We start from the raw sequence: 24,950 nt of genomic DNA, 5'->3' as shown, positions 1-24,950 counted from the left end.
CCACAACTCACCTCGGGTAATTTACATTCAGACTTAAAATCTATCTGAATTCAGCTGAGCAGGTGCAAGGCAACAGTTTTTTTTTTTTTGTTTTTTTTTTTAACCCTTTCAAGGCTGATAGTGGATAAAATGGAAATCTAACCCACAGAGGATGTTTGAAACCACAGCTTTTTCCTCCCGCTTTAAAAATATTAGAATATGCTTTTGCATATTTAGGATAAGCTTTGTCTTACTGGTAGTATATAAAGAGACAGCTGTTCTTCCCACGCTTAAAGCAAAGATAAGCATCTGCCATCAGAACCTGACCTGTACACTCAACCCAGCAAATTATCTTAATTGGCTTTTAAAAAATAATTACTATGTAATCTCTTTGGATTCTAATTAAACAGAAACACACACTTGTGTAATCCAGTTTGTGAATCTGCTACTTTCTGAAAATCTGAGAAAAACATTAATGACACACACACAAACATTTTAAGACTGAAAAATGTGTTTTATTGGCAACCTTGATTTGTATACAGCTGAATTTGAAGGACTTGTTCTCCAGTGTAGTTGATTTTAAATAAGTTAAAACATATTAATATGAAAAATTAATAAGAAATCAATTAGATTCTTACATTTTGTAACAGAAACCATTTTACGTGGGTTTTGCAATCTAAATGGAAATTGTACTGCCAGTTGTATTTTTCAGTAATGTATAGCTTTGTTGTAGAAAAGTATAGTGAAGTTTTGAGAGAACTATTTGCATGTTTACCAACAGTGACATCGAGCAGATACACTTGACTGCGAAACAGCAGTTGAGCTGGACTTGAAACACTTTATGTACAAGTGTAGCAGAATAATCTTTTTCTTGGTAATTTGGCACCAAGAATCTTCCTCCACTCTAGCTGAGTCCCCATAACTCCTCCATCACAAAGCCTGGTTGATCATCAGTCAGAAGTAGTCAAAAAAATGAACTTTAAATTATGTACAATTCTACTCTGTAAGCCTTAATTGGAAACCAACCGTTTAAGAGCTCTCTGGCTGTGAAAACCATGAGCCAGGCTTTGTCATGTAGGTGTTTCTTCCTGCATCTATAAAGTCCCTTTTATAAAGTTCTCTCTGTTTGTTTTTTCACACCAGGGCCATGCGTTGTGGTTTTTCTAGGTTAGCTCGGAATTTATCAAGAAACCGTGATGCTAATTCGTCGTCCACTAGTCGCCCGTCACTGGACAACGTAATTGTCATCAGCTGCTTGGTGCATAGGGTCTGATCATCCTCACGGAGCTGCAGTTCAGCCCTGGACGTCCCAACAGCAAGGATACATGCCTGAGGCGGGTTAATCACAGCACTGAAGCCACTGATTCCAAACATCCCTAGGTTAGATATACTGTGGGATAAAAAGAGAAAAAGATAGCACGCATATTACATCAGTGGTCAAACTTAGCTGAAGATAATAAAAGGTCAAGAAGATAAATAAAAACTAAGCAGGCATTAGTGGCTATAAAACAAATTTATTTAGGTTAAAAAAAAAGAATATTATCACTTTTAGTGAATGACTTTTTGTCAACATCTAATAGACAGCTGCTAAAATAAAACGCTAAGCAGTTAAGATTACTACAGCAAAATTCAGCTCAAGAACTGCCCCTAAATATTGTGCAAAACTGACCTGAGGGCTTTCTGATGTTTGCATTAATGGGAGTTCTGGTTCAGGGGAATGGAAAAACTAATAGGTGAAAGATATAGACATAATGTATATCCTCAGGAGGACGAAGAAAGTGGTCTCCGTAGGAATCCATTGCTTCTGCCTGACACAGAAACCCCATTTGTTTCTAAATGACACCATTAATTCTAATGAGTTAAAAAGCCCCCCTCCTTCACACTTCTGCAATTGATGAACAGTAACTGATGGTCTTTGTCGCCCAAGAACACATTCAGCTCAGGCTCACATGAAATGTAGAATATGCATAATATATTGGCTCACTGTGAAACCAGATTTTAATCATGAATGCGGAAATGTATAATGGCTTATTCTTATAACTGAGCTTCAAAGGAACATTGGGGAAATAGTATTAATAGATCACAGGAACCACTTTTTGACACATTACAAAAAAAGTCTATTGAATAGCAATTAACTGAGACAGCAGTACTAAAAATAAAAAGGAAAACCTGGTAAAAATACTGACTATAATAATGATTTTACCTAAATGAGCCTCCCTGGTATTCCTCAGGAAGCAGTTTCCCATCTCGAGCCTTCTGGGCCAGAGCCTATAAAAAACACCAGATGGATATTCTTAAAGAAATAAATACATTTGATGTATAAAATAGATCAAATACAAAATAGCCAGAATACATGTGTGATATACACAACAGACTTGGAAATGTAGATAAAACCATAAGCATGTGCAGTACTAATTAACTGTTACTTATTGTACAGTCTGCAACACAAAATACAGAAAAGAATGTTCTCCTAATAAGGTTCAGCTCCTCACAAATGCAACTAATAAAAATAATATTAAAATCAAGGTTTCACACTGAAAAAACGAAAAGACAGAATAAAGAAACGCAAATGGAATTCAAACCTGAAATTGCACTTTTAAAATGTTCACCATGGTCCTCACAGAAATAGATTACTATCCTAATGTGCATGGGTAAATTAAAGAAACGGGAATGAAAAGCACCCAGAACTGCAGATGAGGCATCTGGTAATACATTAGTTCAGCTAGGTTATGTGAATCCTTGCTCTCTCACAGCATGAATGCTGTCTGAAGAGCTTGGAGAAAACCCAATATAACTGAGAAACAAAGCGTGAAAAAGGTATTGTTTCTAGTGCAAACACATGGCTCATTCAACCTTCTCCAAGAAGGATGGTGATATCAAGCAGTAAAACATTATAAAAGTACATGCTCCACATTATACCACAGACTGTGTTGAAATAATGAAGAGCTTATTGTTAAAATGTAGCACTGAACTTATCTTCTTCTAAGTTATTGGCTTATTTGAATAGAAATGTTATTAAAAGGTTAATGGTGGGATATAACCCTCACGGAAACTTGAGAGTGACTCACAAGACACAATAGAGTATGGTGGGTACAATTATGATAAGAGCTCTAAGTGCAAAAATGTTCCTCTGCATCAAATCAACGGCCAGACAATGTCTATTCAGACATTGTGTCAATTTTAATTCGAGACCTATGAAAACCAGCAAATGCACATTTACCTCAAAGCAGCAGCACAAATAAATTGAATAACTGTGGGTGGTAAAGAGCATTTTGAAGGCTTAGGTGGACTGACATGTGTGCAGTGTTACTACTCATGCTTTAAAGGAGCTGTTGTGTATGCAAGTATGTTAGTACTGAAACATTCTGATCTGGCATCTGAACAACTGACAAATATTATTTGAACTAAAATAATCAAAATAGGTTAAGACAATCACTATAAAAGTAATACATTGTCTTCTGGGAGTCACAACAAATCAGTAGCAATATAATTAGATAGAACAGAACACTTTGACCGCATTAATTTCAGTTCTCTAAAGAAAAAAACAAACGAAAACAATTGTTTTTCAATTTAATGAAAAAGGAAGGAACGCAAAAAGGAACAAAAGATAAAAAAAAGGAACTGTTTGTGATGCAAAGTGTTTAACAAACATAGCAGCGCTTCTGGTCTGAGCTGGACCACTACGGCAGCCAGTGGAGACAAACTATATAATAATACATGTATATATTTCAAAGCAAGCAGCTATGTGTATTCAATAGGTTGATGAAAAATGTAAAATCGTATCGTGTACACAACTGTTTACACATATTCACCTCTGGTTTTGGCAGTCAAAGTCAAAGTGAAAGTCGACACAAACAGAAGCACCCGATCTTAAGCAATCACATTTGTTGCAAAAACTGATCACATGGGTTTAGGCAGTTACAGTAATAGTATGTCTAAAACCTAATCGCACACCCACTGCTAAATCCAACCACCACCCTGCTGACTATCACTGGCATACCCAGATATGCACCGTGCATCAAACGTACTTTCACTCCTCCCAAGTTTAAATTAGCACTCTTGCATGAACTAATACTTATACTAATACGGTTTCCACCACTGTCACTGCAACAGCTAAGGTTACATGTGCTGACGCTGAGCTGTGATGCCGATAATGTGCAAGCAACAATGTGTCATTAGAGCCATAAGTGTTCTAAAAGTCAGCTCTACTTCTTGATTATGGAAAGGGTTTTGCATTTTCAGGTTTTATGACTGATAGCTGATGAATCCAACATCAATGTGTACAAAGATAAGACAGTCATAAAAAACAGGCTCTGAACTTTAGGGAAGTTTACATGGGGGTCACTGTACATGTCAAACATTATATTTTTTATTATCAGCGTCTATTTCAAAGTCATTTATAATTCATCGATTTGTGATGCATGCGTCTTTGATAGAAGTGTGTGGCTCTTATCATTAAGTATCTTTTTTGGTGCTTTACATTTTTAGAGCAACCTTGGAAACAAATTATTGTTCCCAGGTGTTTATGAGAAAGCAAAAAACAAAACAAACAAAAAAAAAAAAAGACCATTTTTACTTCATATACCATATCTGATTGATCTCTTCTCCAGATATCAAAAATCAAATTCCAAATCTACTGGCCTGTATATTAGATATAAAGTGCTTCTCCTTTTCAGTTGATTAACTCTGTACAACACTTGGGAGATATCAGGTTAATCTGGTTAGTTAGCTCTGCTATCCGCTGACTTGAAGCTAACTTAACTACAAATACTGTTTTAGCCACCACCACTGAGCTGGTGCGTAGATTGCCCAGAGTGCTAATTTGGACTTTTCCATGCAAAGCTTTTTGCTTTAGAATTAATTTATTTTTACCAAAGCAAGAAAAGAAGAAATATTCTGTTTAGGAAACATCATCTTTCAAGGGGTTTTCCAAGCTCCAGAGTACACAATGGTCAAAAACCATCTGCCCATGTTCCCAGATTTTGTTTCAGAACTAACCACCACAACGTCTGCACGTGTCACTGCACTCTATGGATTTTGAGATTCTCCGTTTTCTCACTTCCCCCCTATGAGGAATAGAGGAGCTTGTCTTGTGTCTGGTGTGTGTGCTACACATCTTCACTGACAGCACTCCGAATATGACCAGTTGTTTGTTTGCTATGTTAATTCAGCTAGAGGTAAAGGACTGTCTAAACAGGGGTTGCCCCACTGAACCTCCTCTGAACCTAGCACCAAAGGTTTGTCTTTGCCTCAGGGAGTGACAGCATAGTCCACCAGGGCAACCTCATGAGCCCTGTTTAAGGAGGTTTCTGTGAATGATATTTGTATTGTAGCTAGTTAGTCATTACCACACTCTTGTTCAGATCTATTACTGGTGCTCTGACACTGGTTCAGTGGCTACTCTACAGGGCGTGTACATATACTCCATACTGTATTTGTTGTACTGAGTGAATCAACTCCAAGGGAACAGAATGTTATTACTACAACTTCTGTTCCCCGAAGGAGTGGAAATGAGGATTTAATGATGCTACTCTGAATTAATTAAAGTTCCAGCCAGAATCTGTTAGGGTCCAGTCAAGTCTAAATCTCACATTAATGCATAGCATGTCAGAACAATGATTACACATAGTTGTTTTAAGTTCTTTACCTTAGCATTAGATGAGATCTCCTGGACTCCTTTGTTTGCAGCATCCTTGATGATTGGAGTAATGAGACCTTTGTCTGTTGCCACAGCAATAGAAATATGCACTGAATCAAGTGCACGGGCTCCATCACCAGACCACGTCACATTCACTTCTGGCATTTCCTAGGAAACAGGAGTCAAAGGTCACCTCATGTCCTCATGTTATCAGGGATAAATCAAGACAAAAAGAGATAAGCTTTCTTCAGTTGAGGTGTGTTAAGCTGCTTCCTTATTTCTACAGAGGTTGCTACGGATCCACATATTTGATTTGGCACAGATTTTACACCGGATCTCACTCTTGATGCAGCCCGCCTACTTTATCTGGGCTTCTGACTGGCACTAGGAGACCATTAGTTTGTGATTCCCTGGGGCTGAATTTGTATCTCCTCCTGCTCTAAACTGGGAATCTTTTGAGTGTTTTTAACAAATACTCATCAGAAGTGGAGCCCCTATAATAAAATATTAGTGGTAATGCAAATGAGCTTGACATTTGAGAGGTACACAAATACATTAGACCAACAGCAAAACACAGTGAATGTGACAGTGCCTGTGTTGCTTTGGTAGCGATCAGAATTAAGATATGAATTCACTATTGTGCCAAACACATTTTGCTTTTTCAAGATTTCCCCTTGTGGGACTAATAAAGGTATCTTATCTTATCTTATTAGCTCTATAATCTAAGGATCTTGGTAAGAAAATCATCTGGACTTCTTTAAGTTGCTTGAAGATGTTTCACCTCTCATCCGAGAAGCTTCTTCAGTTCTAAGATCAAATGGGTGAGAGTCCCAGATTTAAGCCTTATGGGAGTGTCACCCCAAGAGGGACAATGGACCCCCTAATGATCCTCTACCTAATTACACGAGCCGAAGTGTGAAAACGGGTGTAGGTCACTATCCGCCAATGTTTTGGGTGAGCTCATTGTGAAACCTAGCCCCACCCTATCATCTGATTTCCTGAGGTCAAGTGGCCCAGGATGTGAGTGGGCGTTAAGGCATCTGGGAAGGGATCTCAAAGCTGGATTATAGATGGCAGACAGTTAAGTGTCGTAAACCACCTCCTCTGTTCAAAGATGGTCGTTCACAGTGGACATAGATGGCTTCTTTCCCTCCTCTTTCAAACCATCTGTCTTCTCTGTCCAAAATGTGAACATTGGCATCCTTGAAAGGGTGACCTTTGTCCTTTAGATGCAGATGGACAGTCGAGTCTTGTCTCGTGGAGGTGGCTCTGCTATGTTGTGCCAAGCGTTTATGAAGTGGCTGTTTGGTCTCTCCAATATGGAGGTCTGAGCATTCCTCGCTACACTGTACAGCACACACTACATTGTTAAGTTTCTGTTTAGGTTTGTGTTTAGATTGCAGACACCAACTGTCTGCAATCTATAATCCAGTGTTGAGATCCCTTCCCAGATGCCTTAACGCCCACTCATATCCTGGGTCATCTGACCTCAGGAAATCATATGATAGGGTGGGGCTAGGTTTCACAATGAGCTCACCCAAAACATTGGCTGATTGTGACCTACACCTACCATTTTCACACTTCGGCTCGTGTAATTGGGTACAGGATCATAAGGGGGTTCATTGTCCCTCTTGGGGTGACACTCCCATGGGGCTTAAATCTGGGACTCTCACCCATTTGTTCTTAGAACTGAAGAAGCTTCTCGGATGAGAGGTGAAACATCTTCAAGCAACTTAAAGAAGTCCAGACGCTTTTCTTTCCAAGCTCCTTGGACTACAATGACCTGGATGACTGAGAACCTGCACAGACATTAGCTCTATAAATTCTCTGTAGGCTCCTCTCGTTGAGGGCTCATCTTTTTATTTCTTCATTTCTATTTGTGTTATTAAAATTATTACATTATATGTGGCATAGAATATGACAACATCTAAGGCAGGACATGAAGTCATAATAAAAGGACAGCGTGCAAAGAGAAGTGCATGTATCGCCAATTGCCGCACCTGTAAGAAAAAAACAATCATCTGGAACACAAAAATTCAAAACTGGGTACATAAATCAACATTCTTCTTGTGGGGAGTGTGTGTGTGACAGAGAGTGTCGAGTGGAAGTGTGTAGGTGTGTGTATCTTTGCCATGAAATTTACTTGAAAATGAGGGTGGGAAGTGGCAATAACGTGACACAATATTTTATATTAATATAATAAAATAGTATTTTAGAGTGTAAAATAAGTAAGTCATTATCTTCTTATGAAATGTTGCTGGAATAACTACATTACCAGGAGGGCCACATCGTCCACAACGTCCTATGCCTTGCACATATTCTTTAAATCTAACAACACATCTTAGACACATGTGTCCAAATGGTTTATTGAGCACTGGAAGAAATTAAAGTTATGGATAACACTGCAATGTTCTAAAAAATACAGGGTTAGAGATGAACAGATGACCCATCTTTAGCAATTACACACACTGAAGAGACAAATGACAACAAATGAGGAGTACTTACTCTGAGTGTAACAGCTGCTGCCTTGATGATGAAGTCATTAACAGACACTTTAATCTGTTCTGAAAGGACAAAGGAGGATTTATGAGAATAACCTAATCTCTGCTTATTATTATCAGATCTAAGCCAAGCGGAAAGCTGGATAAGCTAAAAACCTATGGTTCCGAATGCCAAGGCTGAGTGAAAGTCGAGTATCTTGTACAAGACCCGCAATGTTTCAGTTATCAAAAAACATTCAGTTAAAGAGGGGAAATTCTAAATGAATTAATTTCCATGTAAACAAACTGCAAGTGAATGACATTACACATGCTATTGCATAGGGAAAAATGCAATATCTTGTTGTTGTTCACTCCAGCTGATCAGAAGAGGCCCCTCTATGCCAAACTCACTGATGCGAATTTGCTTCATTCCCTGCTTGATGTGTAACACACATTGGGGCAGTCAGGCTTGGCATCAGAGCCAACTTTTACTAGTGGCCAATAATGCAGTACCAGACAGTTCTGAATGCTGTGAGCAGTATGATTAATGAGCTAACCGTGAAATCGCACTGGTCGAGAACAATGAGAGTCCACAAAAACAACCGGCGAGAGAATCCCTCCGTACACACACAACCTTGCTAATAGGTCTGGAATGGCCATCCCGTTTCCTCTATCACAGAGACAGGACCCAAAGAGATTTACTGTTTGTTTGACTGTGCTGAAAAGTTAAGCTAAATAAGGCCAATTACGTGACACAGCATTAAACTAAGTGTTTTAAAATTGGAATCTGACATAGTACTCTTACTTAATCAACATAAAAAAAAATGTCCCGAAGTAATCACAGGATCCATTTAGGAAACCAAGCCATTAAGGATAGATATTTTTCTTTTTATGTGCAAAAGTGAATGGTTTGTGGTGGAAACTGTCCTTCAAATTACACACCCAAAATTCTGTTTCACAAGCAGTAGCTGTTTGCTCAATAACCGTTGTTAGGGAAGGTTGTGAAGCTGAGGAAGTAATGCCCACACTGCTAGTTTCAACCAATGCTTCATTTGATATTAGAATTGCATCAGACTTACAGTATTCAATGTGTATAGTGTGTATTTTTTTAAAAAAAATTATAAGATTGTAACAATCTATCTTCCCTGTGGTATTCACTGCCCCTACATTTACTGTTAAACCCACGTTTATTCCTTGGCTTTCACTTCTGACTACTTTTATTTTGTCCTTTCTTACTCAAGTTTTCTCATTTTATGCTTCATTTCTTAAATGTCACTTGATTATTTGAAATGCACAACACTTTGGTCAACGACTATTGTTTTAAATGTGCTATATAAATACATTTGACTTGTATTTAGAGGCCTTTAATACCATTTTTTAAATTCAGTAACACTGTCATTTATCACATGGTACACAACAACATGTTATAATACGTTTAAGTATTAATAGTATGCTGTAGAAAATTAAGAAATGGCTTTGGTAGACATGGCTCTTTCCTAGATCACATCAGTAGAAGTCAGCCCTGTGAATCCAACTTCAGCCATTCACAAATCCCCTCTTAAGAATCCATACAGCATGTGCACACTCATTATGCTGAGTAACTCTTTCAGCGTTTATAGTTACTTGTCAAAATGTGGCAAGTACACAAAAAATAGTGATACTGTTGATGCTTAACAAAAAGCACAGCAAACAGAAATAAAGTTACAAGATGTGCCCTTCGTCAAGAGGAACTGGCTGCAATTCCTTTTTGGATTTAGTTTGTCTAAATTACTTCTCTTTATGATGCCATACTGTCTCTGTGATACTGAGAACAGGGCTCTATTGCAGCCATAGATATACTGCAGGTCTTGCTTGTGGGGTACTGCTTCATGGATAGGCATTTAAACTTCACAATTAGCTGAATCATTTGCCAAGTACAATAATTTATCTGTCCATAAAACAAAAGTCACCACCCCTGTGGAACACAGATGTGTGTATTGATTTGAAACACAGGAACGGACATGAACTACGAGCCGAATGCTTGGATGAAGCGTCACATTAATCTTCTGAAATCCACAACTTCACAGATAAGCTGTCTTACAAATGTACCTGTCAGTATGCATTAAGTGAGATACCACTTGCAGGACAACAACAGTGTTAATAAAAAGACAAGTTTTTTCATTTCATTGTTTTTACCTTTGGCCAGATCTTTGCGGAGTTGCATGACAGCAGCCATGTCACAGTCGATGGATGCATATGAATGGGGGATGGTGGTCTTTGATTGGGTAAGCCTTTGAGCAATCACACGACGGACATTTGAAGCTGGAACCTCAGTGAAAGTTCCCTGGAGATATGAAGGAGGAAGAAGGGGAGGTAAATAATTCAGTGAAGGATAAAAAAAAAAAAAAAAAACATTTTCAGAGAGCCAACACTGATATGGTGGACACATCTTCACTGCTACAAGCGACTCCAAAAACCCATGAAGTGAATAAATGTTGACGGCAGCCTTGATAGTTAATGGCTGGTTAAAAAGAATCCTCAATCTTTGAGATGAACAGGCAATACCTTACGGGATACCACTAACTATACCAAATGAAACTGATAAATATCTACAGCAGCAATGTAAAAGTTAACCATGCAGAAATAGTGATTGTTTGAGATGAGACAATCCTATTACATCCTCTTAGCCAAAAGCGACAAATCCCCAAATGACTGAATGATATCTGGCAGTTTCTTAGTACGACCCGAAATAGAAACTACGTCACGTAAGAGTATTTTTGAGAGAATGTGTGAGGAGTGATCACCGGTGCTCCTGGTTTTCCCGGTACAGACAATGGAGGTATGTTTGGTCTGCTTCCTGGAGGTAGAGGACTGGCTGCTGGAGCAGAGATGGGACTTGGAGGAGTTGAGGCGACCACAGATGGCACTGCTTTGGGAGCAGGAGATGCTTTCAGAAGATTCAGTGCATCCCTGTTAAAGAAAAAAAAAGGACCATTTTAACATTCAATGTGAGAAAGACACTTTTAGAAGAAAAAAAACAAAAACAAACTACATGAACTGAAGCTGGAAGCACCATATTCAACACCTTTTGTCCAACATATACACTATCCTGCCTCTGAACATGACCAAACCATCTCAGCCTTGTCTCTTTCTTCTTTGAAGAAAGTATGAAGCCATACTGCTGCTCACTGATCATCACCTCTCCTCTTAGCCTAGCTTCAACAACTCTTTCCCATAAACTAACAGTATGGCTCATCAACTTAAAAAAAAATAAAAAAATGCTTGAGTAAATAAAAGTTTAAAAAAGAGGAAATAAAGTTAAAAGTAACAGTCATCTGGTTATTGTTTTTGTGCGCTTTTTGGGAAGGTAACATTCAGTTTCTTCTGGAGAAAAGGAGTCATAAGAATCATCTGTTAGTCACAAACACCATCAGCACGGGTAGGATCTGGTGCCAACTGCAGGAAAGCTTATTCAAAACCTTTGGTCTAAGTGGACTTCCCTCTAGCATAGTGAGTCATGGACAGCCTGACTTTAACCACAAAAAAACACTATCAAATGCTTTATACTAATTATTTTGATGTAACACTGCATTCACATTAAAGAACTGTTTGTATACAACTTGCAGGTCATCCTGCACTAACTTGATACAACATAATAACACAGTCCCTTCATTAAGGCTCATAGTTCACCCTTTAAAGTTAAGGATTAAAATCACGCTCGAGGAGTCATTTGAACAAGCAGATGTAAAATGTGGATGTGGAATGGATGTGGAAAGCACAGGTCGAGGGGGCGGTGTGGCAGCAATTTTTCACACCAGTCTATTAATTAATGAAAGACCAAGACAGACTTTTAATTCATTTGAAAGCCTGATGCTTAGCATTGTCCACCCCAGCTGTGAAACTCAGAAACCAGTCTTACTTGTTATCATCTATCGTCCACCTGGGCCTTACACAGAGTTTCTGTCTGATTTCTCAGACTTTATATCTAATTTAGTTCTGAGCTCAGATAAAATAATTATTGTGGGTGATTTTAACATCCATGTTGATGCTAAAAATGACAGCCTCAACATGGCATTTAATCTGTTGTTAGACTCAATTGGTTTCTCTCAAAATGTAAAAGAACCCACCCACCACTTTAATCACACTCTAGATCTTGTTTTAACATATGGCATAGAAACTGAACATTTAACAGTGTTTCCTGAAAACCCTCTCCTGTCTGATCATTTCTTGATAACATTTACATTTACAATAATTGATTACGCAGCAGTGGAGAGTGGACTTTATCAAAGTAGATGTCTTTCTGAAAGCGCTGTAACTAAGTTTAAGAATATAATCCAGCCACTGTTATCATCGTCAATGCCCTGTACCAACACAGAGCAGAGCAGCTATCTGAACGCTACCCCAACAGAGGTCGATTATCTTGTTAATAATTTCACCTCCTCACTACGTACGACTCTGGATACTGTAGCTCCAGTGAAAACTAAGGTCTCTAATCAGAAGTACCTGACCCCGTGGTATAATTCTCAAACACGTACCCTAAAGCAGATGACTCGTAATCTGGAGAGGAAATGGCGTGTCACAAATTTAGAGGATCATCATTTAGCCTGGAGAAATAGTTTGTTGCTTTATAAGAACGCCCTCCGCAAAGCCAGAACAGCTTACTACTCATCACTGATTGAAGAAAATAAGAACAACCCCAGGTTTCTCTTCAGCACTGTAGCCAGGCTGACAAAAAGTCAGAGCTCTGTTGAGCCAACCATCCCTTTAACGTTAACTAGTGATGACTTCATGAACTTCTTCACAAATAAAATTTTTATCATTAGAGAAAAAATTACCAATAATCATCCCACAGATCTAATATTATCTACAGCTACTCTTAGTTCCATTGATGTTAAGTTAGACTCTTTTTTTCCAATCGATCTTTCTGAGTTAACTTCAATAATTACTTCCTCCAAACCATCAACGTGTCTTTTAGACCCCATTCCTACAAAACTGCTCAAAGAAGTCCTGCCATTGATTAATTCTTCGATCTTATATATGATCAACCTATCTCTAATAATCGGCTATGTACCACAGGCCTTCAAGGTGGCTGCAGTTAAACCTTTACTCAAAAAGCCATCTCTAGACCCAGCAGTCTTAGCTAATTATAGGCCAATCTCCAACCTTCCTTTCATATCAAAAATCCTTGAAAGAGTAGTTGTCAAACAGCTAACAGATCATCTGCAGAGGAATGGTTTATTTGAAGAGTTTCAGTCAGGTTTCAGAGCTCATCACAGCACAGAAACAGCTTTATTGAAGGTTACAAATGATCTTCTTATGGCCTCTGACAGTGGACTCATCTCTGTGCTTGTCCTTCTTGACCTTAGTGCAGCATTCGATACTGTTGACCATAATATTCTATTAGAGCGATTAGAACATGCTGTAGGTATTACAGGTATTGCACTGCAGTGGTTTGTATCATATCTATCTAATAGACTCCAATTTGTGCATGTAAATGGAGAGTCCTCTTCACACACTGAGGTTAATTATGGAGTTCCACAGGGTTCGGTGCTAGGACCAATTCTGTTTACATTATACATGCTTCCCCTAGGCAGCATCATTAGAAGACATAGCATACATTTTCACTGCTATGCAGATGACACCCAGCTCTATCTGTCCATGAAGCCAGATAACACACACCAATTAGTTAAACTGCAGGAATGTCTTAAAGACATAAAGACTTGGATGGCCACTAACTTTCTGCTTCTTAACTCAGATAAAACTGAGGTCATTGTACTCGGCGCTGAAAAGCTTAGAAATATGGTATCTAACCAGATTCTTACTCTGGATGGCATTACCTTGGCCTCCAGTAACACTGTGAGGAACCTTGGAGTCATTTTTGACCAGGATATGTCCTTCAACGCACATATTAAACAAATATGTAAGACTGCTTTCTTCCATTTGCGCAACATCTCTAAAATTAGAAATATCCTGTCTCAGAGTGACGCTGAAAAACTAGTTCATGCATTTATTACTTCCAGGCTAGACTACTGCAATTCATTATTATCAGGATGTCCAAAAAACTCACTGAAAAGCCTTCAGTTAATCCAAAATGCTGCAGCAAGAGTACTGACAGGGACTAGAAAGAGAGAGCATATTTCTCCTGTTTTGGCTTCCCTTCATTGGCTTCCTGTTAAATCCAGAATTGAATTCAAAATCCTGCTCCTCACATACAAGGTCTTAAATAATCAGGCCCCATCTTATCTTAATGACCTTGTGGTACCATATCACCCTATTAGAGCACTTCGCTCTCGCTCTGCAGGCCTACTTGTTGTTCCTAGAGTATTTAAAAGTAGAATGGGAGGGAGAGCCTTCAGTTTTCAGGCCCCTCTTCTGTGGAACCAGCTTCCAGTTTGGATTCAGGAGACAGACACTATCTCTACTTTTAAGATTAGGCTTAAAACCTTCCTTTTTGCTAAAGCATATAGTTAGGGCTGGACCAGGTGACCCTGAATCCTCCCTTAGTTATGCTGCAATAGATGTAGGCTGCCGGGGGATTCCCATGATGCATTGAGTTTTTCCTTTCCAGTCACCTTTCTCACTCACTATGTATTAACAGACCTCTCTGTATTGAATCGTATCTGTTATTAATCTCTGTCTCTCTTCCACAGCATGTCTTTATCCTGTCTTCCTTCTCTCACCCCAACCGGTCGCAGCAGATGGCCGCCCCTCCCTGAGCCTGGTTCTGCCGGAGGTTTCTTCCTGTTAAAAGGGAGTTTTTCCTTCCCACTGTCGCCAAAGTGCTTGCTCATAGGGGGTCATATGATTGTTGGGCTTTTCTCTGTATCTATGAAGCGCCTTGAGGCGACATTTGTTGTGATTTGGCGCTATATAAATAAAATTGAATTGAATTGAATTGAATTGTCACTATGGTAACCCAGGAAATGAAAATTTCCAACATGTGGCTAATGTGCTAAAGCAAGCAAAAGCTAAAGCAATTATTCAAATAGCATTTCCTAGAGTGCCTGGTTTACAAAACCTGTGTGCTTACAGCACGAGAAACTAGAATTAAGAGGAACTTAATTCTGAAAAGGACAAACAATAAAATCCATGTAATAACTGAAGGCATTTAAAGGCAGCATGAAAAAAATATAAATATAGCTTTAAATCAAGTTGCTGTTTTGGGCCTTTTAGTCAAAACTGAATGGTTCCACATTAGTCTCCAGGCCACAGGTCCTGCCACATGCCTTCAGCAGCCCTCCAATTTACAGGCCTTGCAGCTCTGTTTCAAACTGAAAACTGAAAAAAGTCTCAATACGTTTGTTCAGCAAGGCTTTTGTGGGCAATATCAGACAATCAAGACAGCCGATTAAATTGGACAACTTGTGAAACTTGAGGTAATAATATTACCTTAAACACGGAATCTTTACTCTATAATTACATCAATCACTGAGCATGATATGGAAATTTTTCTCTAACAGCCTACAGTTTCATAAAGGTTGTAGAGAAAGTGATTGAAGATATTAAACACTGCTATTGTAAGAACTAAAATGGGAAGAGAAAGGCAATAAAAGAGAGGAAGTACAAAGAAAACCGCTCTGGATAATTTTGATCCTACTAGTAAGAGCTGGAAGGAGCAGGTATCAGGTGTACTTGTTTCTAGCTCTTTAGTTCTAGTTCATCGGATATGTAAGGGGTCTTTTGTCTGGACCAGCTGCCTCTCACCCCTAGCATAGTGCTAGGAATAGCCAAAGCCCCACAGCTGCCAATTTGTTCCGTCTGGCACATTCACTCCTCCCTTTCTTTTACCTATAAAAGTATGTGTTTGTGGAGGGAAAGGGGCAGCTTGCAAGTCCCTCAGCTAACCACAAAATACGACAGAGAGTGTTTATTGATTATAGAGGGCTATCAATTTCAATACCACAAAGTATTATGAAAGTCCCATATAAGAATCAATAAAGCCTTTATGTTATTGAATAAATTCAAGTCAAGTCAACAGCAACCTGGAGGGGCCACTAAAAGATGACACTGCAGATACCTCTTTTTTTTTTTTTCTTTTTTTTTTAATGTGGCTTTCTGCCATGCCTTTTTCAGACCAACCATTTATATCCTTACTGACAGCCAAGGAAAAGGAGCTGTGGAAAGACTAGGAGAAGGTGACCAGAATATTAAAAAGGCACAGAGCAGCACTCACATGCACGCATGAAAAGACAAGTCTGAACACACTGCAGGGATCATGAATTTAAAATAAACAAACAAAAATAAATCAATGCTTTTAAATTCAGAGGGAATTAAAATGATGTATTACAAAAAATAAGCGTAGTGTAGTGCAGTCTGACTAGCGTTTTCTTAATGCTTTCAGCTTTAAAAATAACATCAGTGCAGAAGCACACATTAAACAGCACATTTCCACTACAAAACTCAGAAATAAAACAACAATATTATTGTTTAGAATATTGTTTACAATTCGGGGTGTAACAAAAATGGTGTAGATTTACATCTAGGTGTTAACAAGATCAAAAAGGGGTTAAATTTAAAAGTATAGGCCTCCTAAACTAAAGATACTTCAAATGCACAGCAATGCGAAAGCTTCAGAATTACTGGCTATTCTTTTCACTAATGCAATCAAAATGAACATAAATGATATCTCCCCTGGATTATCACAGGGTTAATATATTCCTGTTGTGAAAATATAGCAAACACAGCTTGTGCTGGTTTTTAATTAGCTGTCACAGCATTGGACAAGTCAATCGTTGTTAATGACAATGGTGAAAAAAATGGTGAAAAATGCATTTGTCTTTACACTTTCTGTTTTAAAGCTCTGCTATTGATTATTGACCAGTACTTACACAGTACTTTTCTAATCTATTTCAGCACTCAAAGTGCTTTCTTACTATACGCCTTAATTACCTGTTCACACACACAATCAATTTTTTCTAAAAAGTGCGTTTTAAGCTAACATTCACACACTCACGCTTTAATGGATACATCACGGGAAACTCGTGCAGAATATATTGCCAACACACCGACTTTCTGACAGTTACACAACATGCTCTACGTTCTACGCCACAGCCGGCTAGCACTGAAATTGAATGCCAATTTGTGTCTGTTTTTACTCAAGAAAGTACAAAGCTTATGTCAAAGCGATATGAGAAGATTTGGTTTTAGTCTCCCTAAATATTTATTCATTTCCTAAATATATACCAAATACTTGGAATATGCCTTTCTGTGATATTGCTCCAACCAAACAAGTCACTGGTGGGAAGTAAAGGGCTAAAAACACAAGCAAAGAAACCACTTGTTAAACATTTCCCCTAGCTGGTAAATCCCACGACAATGAGTAGGGAAATTGTAAGTCTGGTAAGTCAAACTGGCCGGGCCTCCCAAGCTTTTACTGATATTATCACTAAGTAAACAACATAGTACGCCTCTGTACCAATATTTTGTATCACCCCTGGCAGTGACAGCCTTGCCTGCAGAGTTTTAGTAGATACCAGCTAGGTAATGCCTTAGAAATAAAGCTTTGTATTTGTAGCTTTTTGCTTGTTTGCTTTGATTTTCTGGTTGCTCTTTGAAGAGCACATTGTTCAATAACAGAGGGATGGTTAGCCTTTTAATTTTTAATTAAAAGACTCGCTCTTCCTTTGATATGTTTTCAGCCTTAGCCTTTCCTTTCTGAGGATCAGCTTAAGTTTCATCAAGTGAATATTCTGCCAAAGCGTTCAAGCAAATCTGGAGCCCAGCTGAAGGTTTAAAGAAGAGGTCTCTGAGCAACCACATGAAATATAATTAAAACTGCATCACTAATCGAACAATTTAAAACCTTGAAATGTTGACACACAAAGCACCCAGCATGTTTATGCTTATAACCTAGAAGATTAATGTAGCTTTGTATTAAAAATACATATCTAAATGTACCTAGTGTAGAACAGCATATCGTACTTGCTTGTTTGTTGTTAAGAAACATTTACATATAATTTTTAGTTTGCGATCAAGATGTACAGAATGGGATTGCTAAAACAAAACAAGTGCCTAACAGGTTTTCTACGCTTTCTTGCAGCCTTAAACTCACTTGTTAATAAAATTGGTGACATGTTGAAAACATTTAACATAAATCACAGTGGTGAAATTATAAGAAGGATTATCTTATGAGAAAAGAAAAACCCACCCTAGTTCTAGGAGTAATCATTCTTTACAGCATTTAGTTTAAAAGACTTCATGCATACTTCCCTTACAGTCTAACACATACACACCCTTGAAAGCATATGGTCTGTGTTTCTATGGTCACCAGTGTGTCCCAGAGACTGGGTTGCTATGGCAACAGAAGTTTCTTAATGAGATCCCTCAGCAGGGTGTTAGTTGGGTAACGAGAGCATTCAATCAAGTCCCCACTGACAGCAGGTAGCCATTAGATCCTTGTCTGTTTGCCACTTTCTGTTGCATGAAGATTTAAATACCTGATATTTCAAACCATGTTAGAGAAATTTCTCCAACATTACTGTCCACATTGACCTGTTCTTCTAACATCTCCTTCCTTTAGAGATTCTGCAATATTATGGTGACTGATTACCATACCAAACAATCCTTTTTAAGCTAATACATCACTAACAGCGTAAACAGAGTACAGTGCATGCAACAACTGAGACTGATAATTTTGCTTTAAACTCTTGACCTTTCAGACTGACCTGCATATGATTATGTCTAGCATCTGAATCTATAGAGATTTTAGCAAACATAATAATCATTGGCCATCTCAAGGTTTGTGTGCAAACACTCAAACAACCGTAAGTCAAAGATTAAAACATAAGCCATAAGGGTGTTATGTGACATATGACATTACATTCAGTCATAGGCTATAGTGTTGGAACCTTCAACAAAAATAAGAAAAAAAAGTCTTAAATTTGCCAACATAAATAAGCTTGACAGCTTGTTTGCACTTTTTACAACCTCCAGCATAACTGATGCACAGATGTTTATTATTATAAGAAGGTATATATCCCATATGCTTGCCTTAAGCATGATATATCTTGCAAAAAAAAGAAAAAGACAAAAGAAAGTTAAACCAGTTAAGTGAAAAAACAAACAAACAAACAAACAAACAAACAAAAAAAACCCCAACTTGTGTCATTTCGGCACTTACTCCTTTGTGATTATTCCTCTAGGGCCTGTGGGTGTGGCCAGTTTTGGATCCAAACCATGAGTGTCCAGAATGTGTCGTGCTGCTGGGCTCAGACGTAACCTGGAAAAGAAAACGAGAGAGTGGCAAAACTTGTAGTTTTAAAGACCTCATCTGGTAGCTTCAAGGTAGTTGCAGAGAAACTTCAAATGAGTTTTACATGGGACAGCTTACCCAATACCATGTGGTGACACTGAACTCCATTGCTTAACTATAAAGACTAGTGTAATTTAACATCTTTCTTCTGACATATCAGTCAATGTTTTTTCGTTTCTAGCACAAAAACATGACCAGATAAAGAAATTTCTCTAACATTTATTACGTCCAGTTATTCATGAGTCCCTGAGCGTGCTCTGCTCAAAAGAGCTGGTTGTTCTGTTTCTGCATACAGACGTGTGCTGCCAACAGGGAATTTGTAGAGTCCCATCTGGTGGATAAACTATGGAAGATCACCAGTAATATGATGACCGAATTATGTTTTTGTCCATATTGTTTTGTTTTTTTTACTTTTTACTTGTTCATTTATCAGATTTTGTAAAGGCCAATACTGATGTATCAGCTAATACATAATACCGTTTGGGCTCTATAGACACAGTCAGTTATATGGTTCACTTAACTAGTGCAACAATGTACACGATAACTTTAGTGAAATAAAAAAAAAAAAAATCTTCACATCTAAAAATATTTATACTGAAAAAAATAATGCATAAAAAAGTCTTTAACTGTCAATGTTGTTTTCCACTCTAGACAAGACTTCTGCACAGCATATCCATGCTTGACCTTTTGGCCCTGCCTCAGTGATGTTACCAAAGTACAAATCTGAATATGAGAATGTGCTCAGCAAAAAATGTTTGCAAAACAAGTTCCGTTTGTCAGGGAGTGGTTCCTTTGCCTTATTGTGTAAATAGGGACATTCTGAAATGTGAACAGAAAAAGATCATCTCATTCAGCATATTTAATGGTGGTAGATACTGCAAAATCCAATCCAACCAGCACAATGTGCTCTAAACAAGAAAAGATAACCTCATTCATTCATTCATTATGTATCTTAAGGTTACGGAATCACTTAATCTACTTTTCATCAAATTGGAGTGCAAGAAACCACAATGGCCTACTGTGTAAGCACATTGAGCGCATGGAAAAACTCGTCAATAGGGGTTAAAAAGGATTGTTCTGTAGAGTGAATAAAGGTCTATAGACTCTACATCAGATTTATTAAACTAAATATTTGACAGATGTCATTTGACAAACAAACAAAAAAACAAAAACATGAAAGTAACACTCACTGTCCTGATGTGACTGGTTTTGGTGCAGAAGGTGGAGCGGGAGCAGAAGAGGTCACAACCGAGGTAGCAGCTGCTTTTGTAGCAGGTGTAGCTTCAGATGGAGGTGCAGCATCTGAAGAGGGGATCTCTACTTGTTTCCAGTCCTGCCCTTCCTCCACCATGACAGCAATGAGAGTGCCAAGGCGCACGTTGCGACTACCCTCTTCCATCTGTAGAGAGAGAGCTGTACTAATAAAATTGGTTCAATAATTTCATAATTACAGCGGAGACTGCTAGAACACAGGTGAAGGGCTATTTTGAAATAGATAAAGGGAAGGTGAAAGTGGGAAAGTGACATTCGTCACTTAACCTGTGGTAACTGAACAGATGAACCTGCCAGGAATTATTAGAGGATCCCTTGAAAGTGACGCCACCTTCTCAGTGACAACAACATCTACTGGAATAGATTCGTCGAGGATGTGTCTTATGCTCTTCAAAGCTGTCAACCATTGATTTACCATGTTCTTATGAAGTAATCCAAATCCAAGCAGGCTTTTTCCTACTCTCCCGCACCTGTGTAAGTTGTTCCTCACATATTGATCAGTCTAAATGAAAGGCCAAAGCTTAACATAGTGTGCTCAACTACTGCATTGGATCTCATTTCAAACCATATGTCCTTATTGAGCTGCCCCTAAACACGTAGCACAATTTGATGAGGAGGACAATCAGGAGGATGAAGAACTACCTATGTTGTTGTACTTAAATATCCAACAAGACCACAGGTAAGTTAAGGGAAAACAAAAACCTGACCAAATGCAAAAAAGAAAGATGAACAATAAATAGTCATTAAAGAAAATAATTAAAAATTATAATAATGAAATAATGCAATCTATGATCATAATGACAACATTGTAAACATAATCCACCCCTCTCCTTTAGGCTTGCAAAATCAAAGTAGGATTAAGAAGAAAAAAAAGTAACATTAACTCACATCTACTAATCTGCCCCATATGGTAAAACATTAAAGTTTCATTTAAAACAAAGTTTTAAAGGAAAACATAATCCTTAAATGACAGGTTAAAAAATGTTTTTTTTTTTTTTTTTGGCATTATATAAGTGTGCATTAAGCCTATGCGTGACTTATTCTTCATATTTACTGACCCCACAGTGCCCTTTCTGGCCAGTGGGAGGTGAAAGATGAGGTAATATGTAAAGAGGTTTTCCAATAAATATGTTGTTCTGCAAATTTCCACAGATATTCATCTTCAATCATGAAAAGGATTTTTCCATGCAAACAAAACACACAACTTACAATGTGTAGGCCAAATAACAGAACATAATGTATAAAGACAGAAACACAAATTCATTCATCCATTTGGATAACCCACCTAAAATTCTTGTGTGTGTAACAGATTGAAACACATCAGCAGGTGAAGATTTGCAGTCTAGTACAACAGTTCTGTGGTAGTTGGCTATGGATTTAATGCTGTTTTGTAACCAGTCCACTAACTCCCCTATGTCAACCGACACAAATAATTTCTTAAGTGATAGTAAATGCTGCTTAATATTTATTTCAATTTTACATTATGCAGAAGCACACAACCAGCACTGCTGATAGCATTCAAGCGCTAATAATCAGTAATAGTGTTACAGTGTATCATGTGCACGCACACACATAAAATACTACCATTGCCAAAGCACTTCAGTGGATCTTTGAAGTAAAAATCACATGCAATGTTCACAGCAGGCATTATAGATATTTGCATAAACAGGTGCTTCGTGCACTGCGGTGGTGTAGCACTCAACACTGCCATCAAATAGTTACGGAACACCAAAACCTATGGGAAGTGCAAATTATGTTTCTAACCTCATCTACATACAGTTAAGGTAACCGAAAAAAAATCCATCTCCACTGAAAGCAAGTTAAATTCTAAATCTTTGCTGCTTTTATATCCTCATGTCATCTTTATGACCAACAAATCTCTGCAATCAAAGAAACACTGCTGTTGTGACTTATCAAAGAGATGGTATGGAAAGTTGCAGTGGTCAGGCGTGGACAGTTATTTTGTGGCTAATTTTTCTATCACACATATTTGGAGGCATGCATATATTTTTATTTCAGACCACATTTGGGAATAACCATATTTAATAAATCACTTTGTATAACTCTCATGTCCCAGATGGAAAATTTATTGCAATCTGCACCCTTATTTGAAGCTTAAAGAGCCTGTCAGGTAAGTCATTTGAATCTAATGCGACTGTGACAGTTTCTACTAGTAGAGATTGCATAATTGCCACAGGGAGGTTTCCCACAGCTGTGAGAGTGCACTCACATCTATATGTTTTATCCCCAATATCACAAATCAAGTTTTATTATCCAGGCTATTTTTCTTCGTTTTAGTTCTCTTTTGCATGGCAACTGTGTAAAAAACAAAGTAGGCTATCTGCGAAAAAAGTGAAGCACGTGACAATGTCTACAGCTTACAATGGTGCAGCAATTTAGGATTTGCAGACACTGACTATTCTTACTGCCCAGTGAAAAAAAAGGTATAAATTTTACATAGAGCCCTTAAGAGACCTCTCATGAAACCTTCAGCACGGCTAAAGATATTACAAAACCAGACCATTTATGAGGCTTAACTTTCAACATAATGTTTTTATACAACAATACAAGCCCTTTGAGACTTTCAACAGCTTATTGACAATAATCTCAAAATAACAGTTGTTGGATGCTATACCTGTACGACGTTTTACATACGTTACCTGATAACGACCATTTCAGGTCTGTTTTTAAATTGTTATAGTCTATACTGGCATACACAGTGTACAGAAGAAGATGAACACAAAGCTCAGAAGGACCCTCTGATTATACAGTGTATGAGCAGTTTACTTAAAAAAGGAACACAAAAACAGAGAAAATGAGACAGTTTTGTTTAGTTAGTAAGGCAAGGTTTGCTCCTGATCAATAGAGCATGATAGATAATGTAAAAAGAGGATGGCATTTATATCTTTCACTTATCAAACAGACTGACAGTCCAATTTAAGCTCTTTCACATAAAATCACACAAGTGGAGGGGTGATAAATGACAAACTTGACAGGTTAGCGCTGCAGAATGTTTGGACATCCTTATCAATTCATTGATTCATGAATCTTCCTCTAAATCTTTCCTGCAATTTACTTTTGGTCTTAATCACCAACTAATCAACTTTTAAATACCATCTGTCACCTTTTAATTAATTTCTAGACAAGGCCTCTTTTATTTCAATTTGCTGAACGCAGGGGACCAACATGAATTTATCTTCAAAAATATTTGTTAGTTCACGAGTCGATGGGTCATTGTACGCTTGACTGAGTTTAGGATTGAAGTGCGAGGGTCAGTGTAGAGCAAAGCAGTAAGCGCTTAATAAGATGCAGTAATCCACGGTGCTAGTGTTCAATATCACGAGCAGGATCCATGGCTGATGGTTGGAAATTGGTAGTGTGCCATAGCATTACTTGACCCCCATAAATAAACCCTGTGGTGCACAAGTTTCATGTCTGCTTTAGTCCGTACAGGATTGCACCAGCTGCAGGTAATTATTGTAGTCTATGAATTAGAAACCCACTGTGTGTTTGGAGAGCCACAATTACACTTCTAAGGCGTTAATGCACTCTGACCCTGACAAAGTGCCATATTTTTTAACATATTTTTTTGTCATGTAAGAGGAAAATACAAATCTCTGAAACGGCACCAAAGTCTGCCGGTTTTTCCAATATACATGTTCTTTGTCACAGACTGAGAGAACGAAACCTTGGGGGCTTATCTAATGTAGACCATCTTTCTCCGCCAGCTAAAGCCCCTACCCCCAATTCTTCGATGGTTGCTATGGAAACTACTTCATCCCCACAGTGGCTAAGACAAGGATGGAGAAGGTGAATGTGAAAGTGCAACCAAATGAAAACATAAATATATTTCTAACTAAAAAATTAGTGTATCGTATATTCTGAATTGTCAGTATATCTGTGTGTATATTTGTGAGTACATCTGCTTGCGAGAACTGGCTGCATATTTGTTTTTGTTGTGGTTTCAAACACATTGCCTTATTGAACCCTCTTGCTCCCAAGCGTCATTACAACTTCAGCATGTCCAAAATTACATAGCCAGAGAACATGTTGTATAATAATTACATAAGGCACTCTTTGTGACATGAAAGAATATTTTGGCTTTTGTGCATTTACAGGAACATACACAGAAAATACCCAAACACTATTCCTAATTTTTTTTTTTTTAATTAAGGCAATTTTTTCTGAAATTATAAGGAAATTACCTCAGATTCCCCTTGCACAAAGTCATTAAATCACAAATATGTATTAATAAAGCAATAGAGATAAAATATTTTCATCATTCTTAGAGAGAAAAAAAAAAACATGTGGTGTAGTACTGATGAAAGACAACTGATTGCTTGGTCTTTGA

General features: G+C 38.0%; 1 protein-coding gene across 2 annotated transcripts in view; it reads right to left on the bottom strand.

Moving 5' to 3' along the window:
* Nucleotides 1-472: 472 nt before the first annotated feature.
* Nucleotides 473-24,950, bottom strand: part of pdhx (pyruvate dehydrogenase complex component X) — a 30,211-nt gene continuing 5,733 nt past the window's right edge. For both annotated transcript variants that reach the window (XM_085164802.1, XM_085164803.1), the window contains exons 4-11: nucleotides 20,518-20,726; nucleotides 19,196-19,294; nucleotides 10,881-11,046; nucleotides 10,273-10,420; nucleotides 8,123-8,181; nucleotides 5,627-5,785; nucleotides 2,183-2,247; nucleotides 473-1,369 (exon numbers count right to left, since the gene is read on the bottom strand). In XM_085164802.1, coding sequence (XP_085020928.1) covers nucleotides 1,114-1,369; nucleotides 2,183-2,247; nucleotides 5,627-5,785; nucleotides 8,123-8,181; nucleotides 10,273-10,420; nucleotides 10,881-11,046; nucleotides 19,196-19,294; nucleotides 20,518-20,726 — 1,161 coding nt within the window. In that variant the 3' untranslated portion in view covers nucleotides 473-1,113. The remainder of the gene's footprint in view (nucleotides 1,370-2,182; nucleotides 2,248-5,626; nucleotides 5,786-8,122; nucleotides 8,182-10,272; nucleotides 10,421-10,880; nucleotides 11,047-19,195; nucleotides 19,295-20,517; nucleotides 20,727-24,950) is intronic.

The sequence above is a fragment of the Neolamprologus multifasciatus genome, chromosome 7 (assembly GCF_963576455.1).
Source record: "Neolamprologus multifasciatus chromosome 7, fNeoMul1.2, whole genome shotgun sequence".
Taxonomy (NCBI): domain Eukaryota; kingdom Metazoa; phylum Chordata; class Actinopteri; order Cichliformes; family Cichlidae; genus Neolamprologus; species Neolamprologus multifasciatus.
The sequence above is the reverse complement of the archived record's forward strand: the minus strand, read 5'-3'. Positions and strand labels throughout refer to the sequence as shown.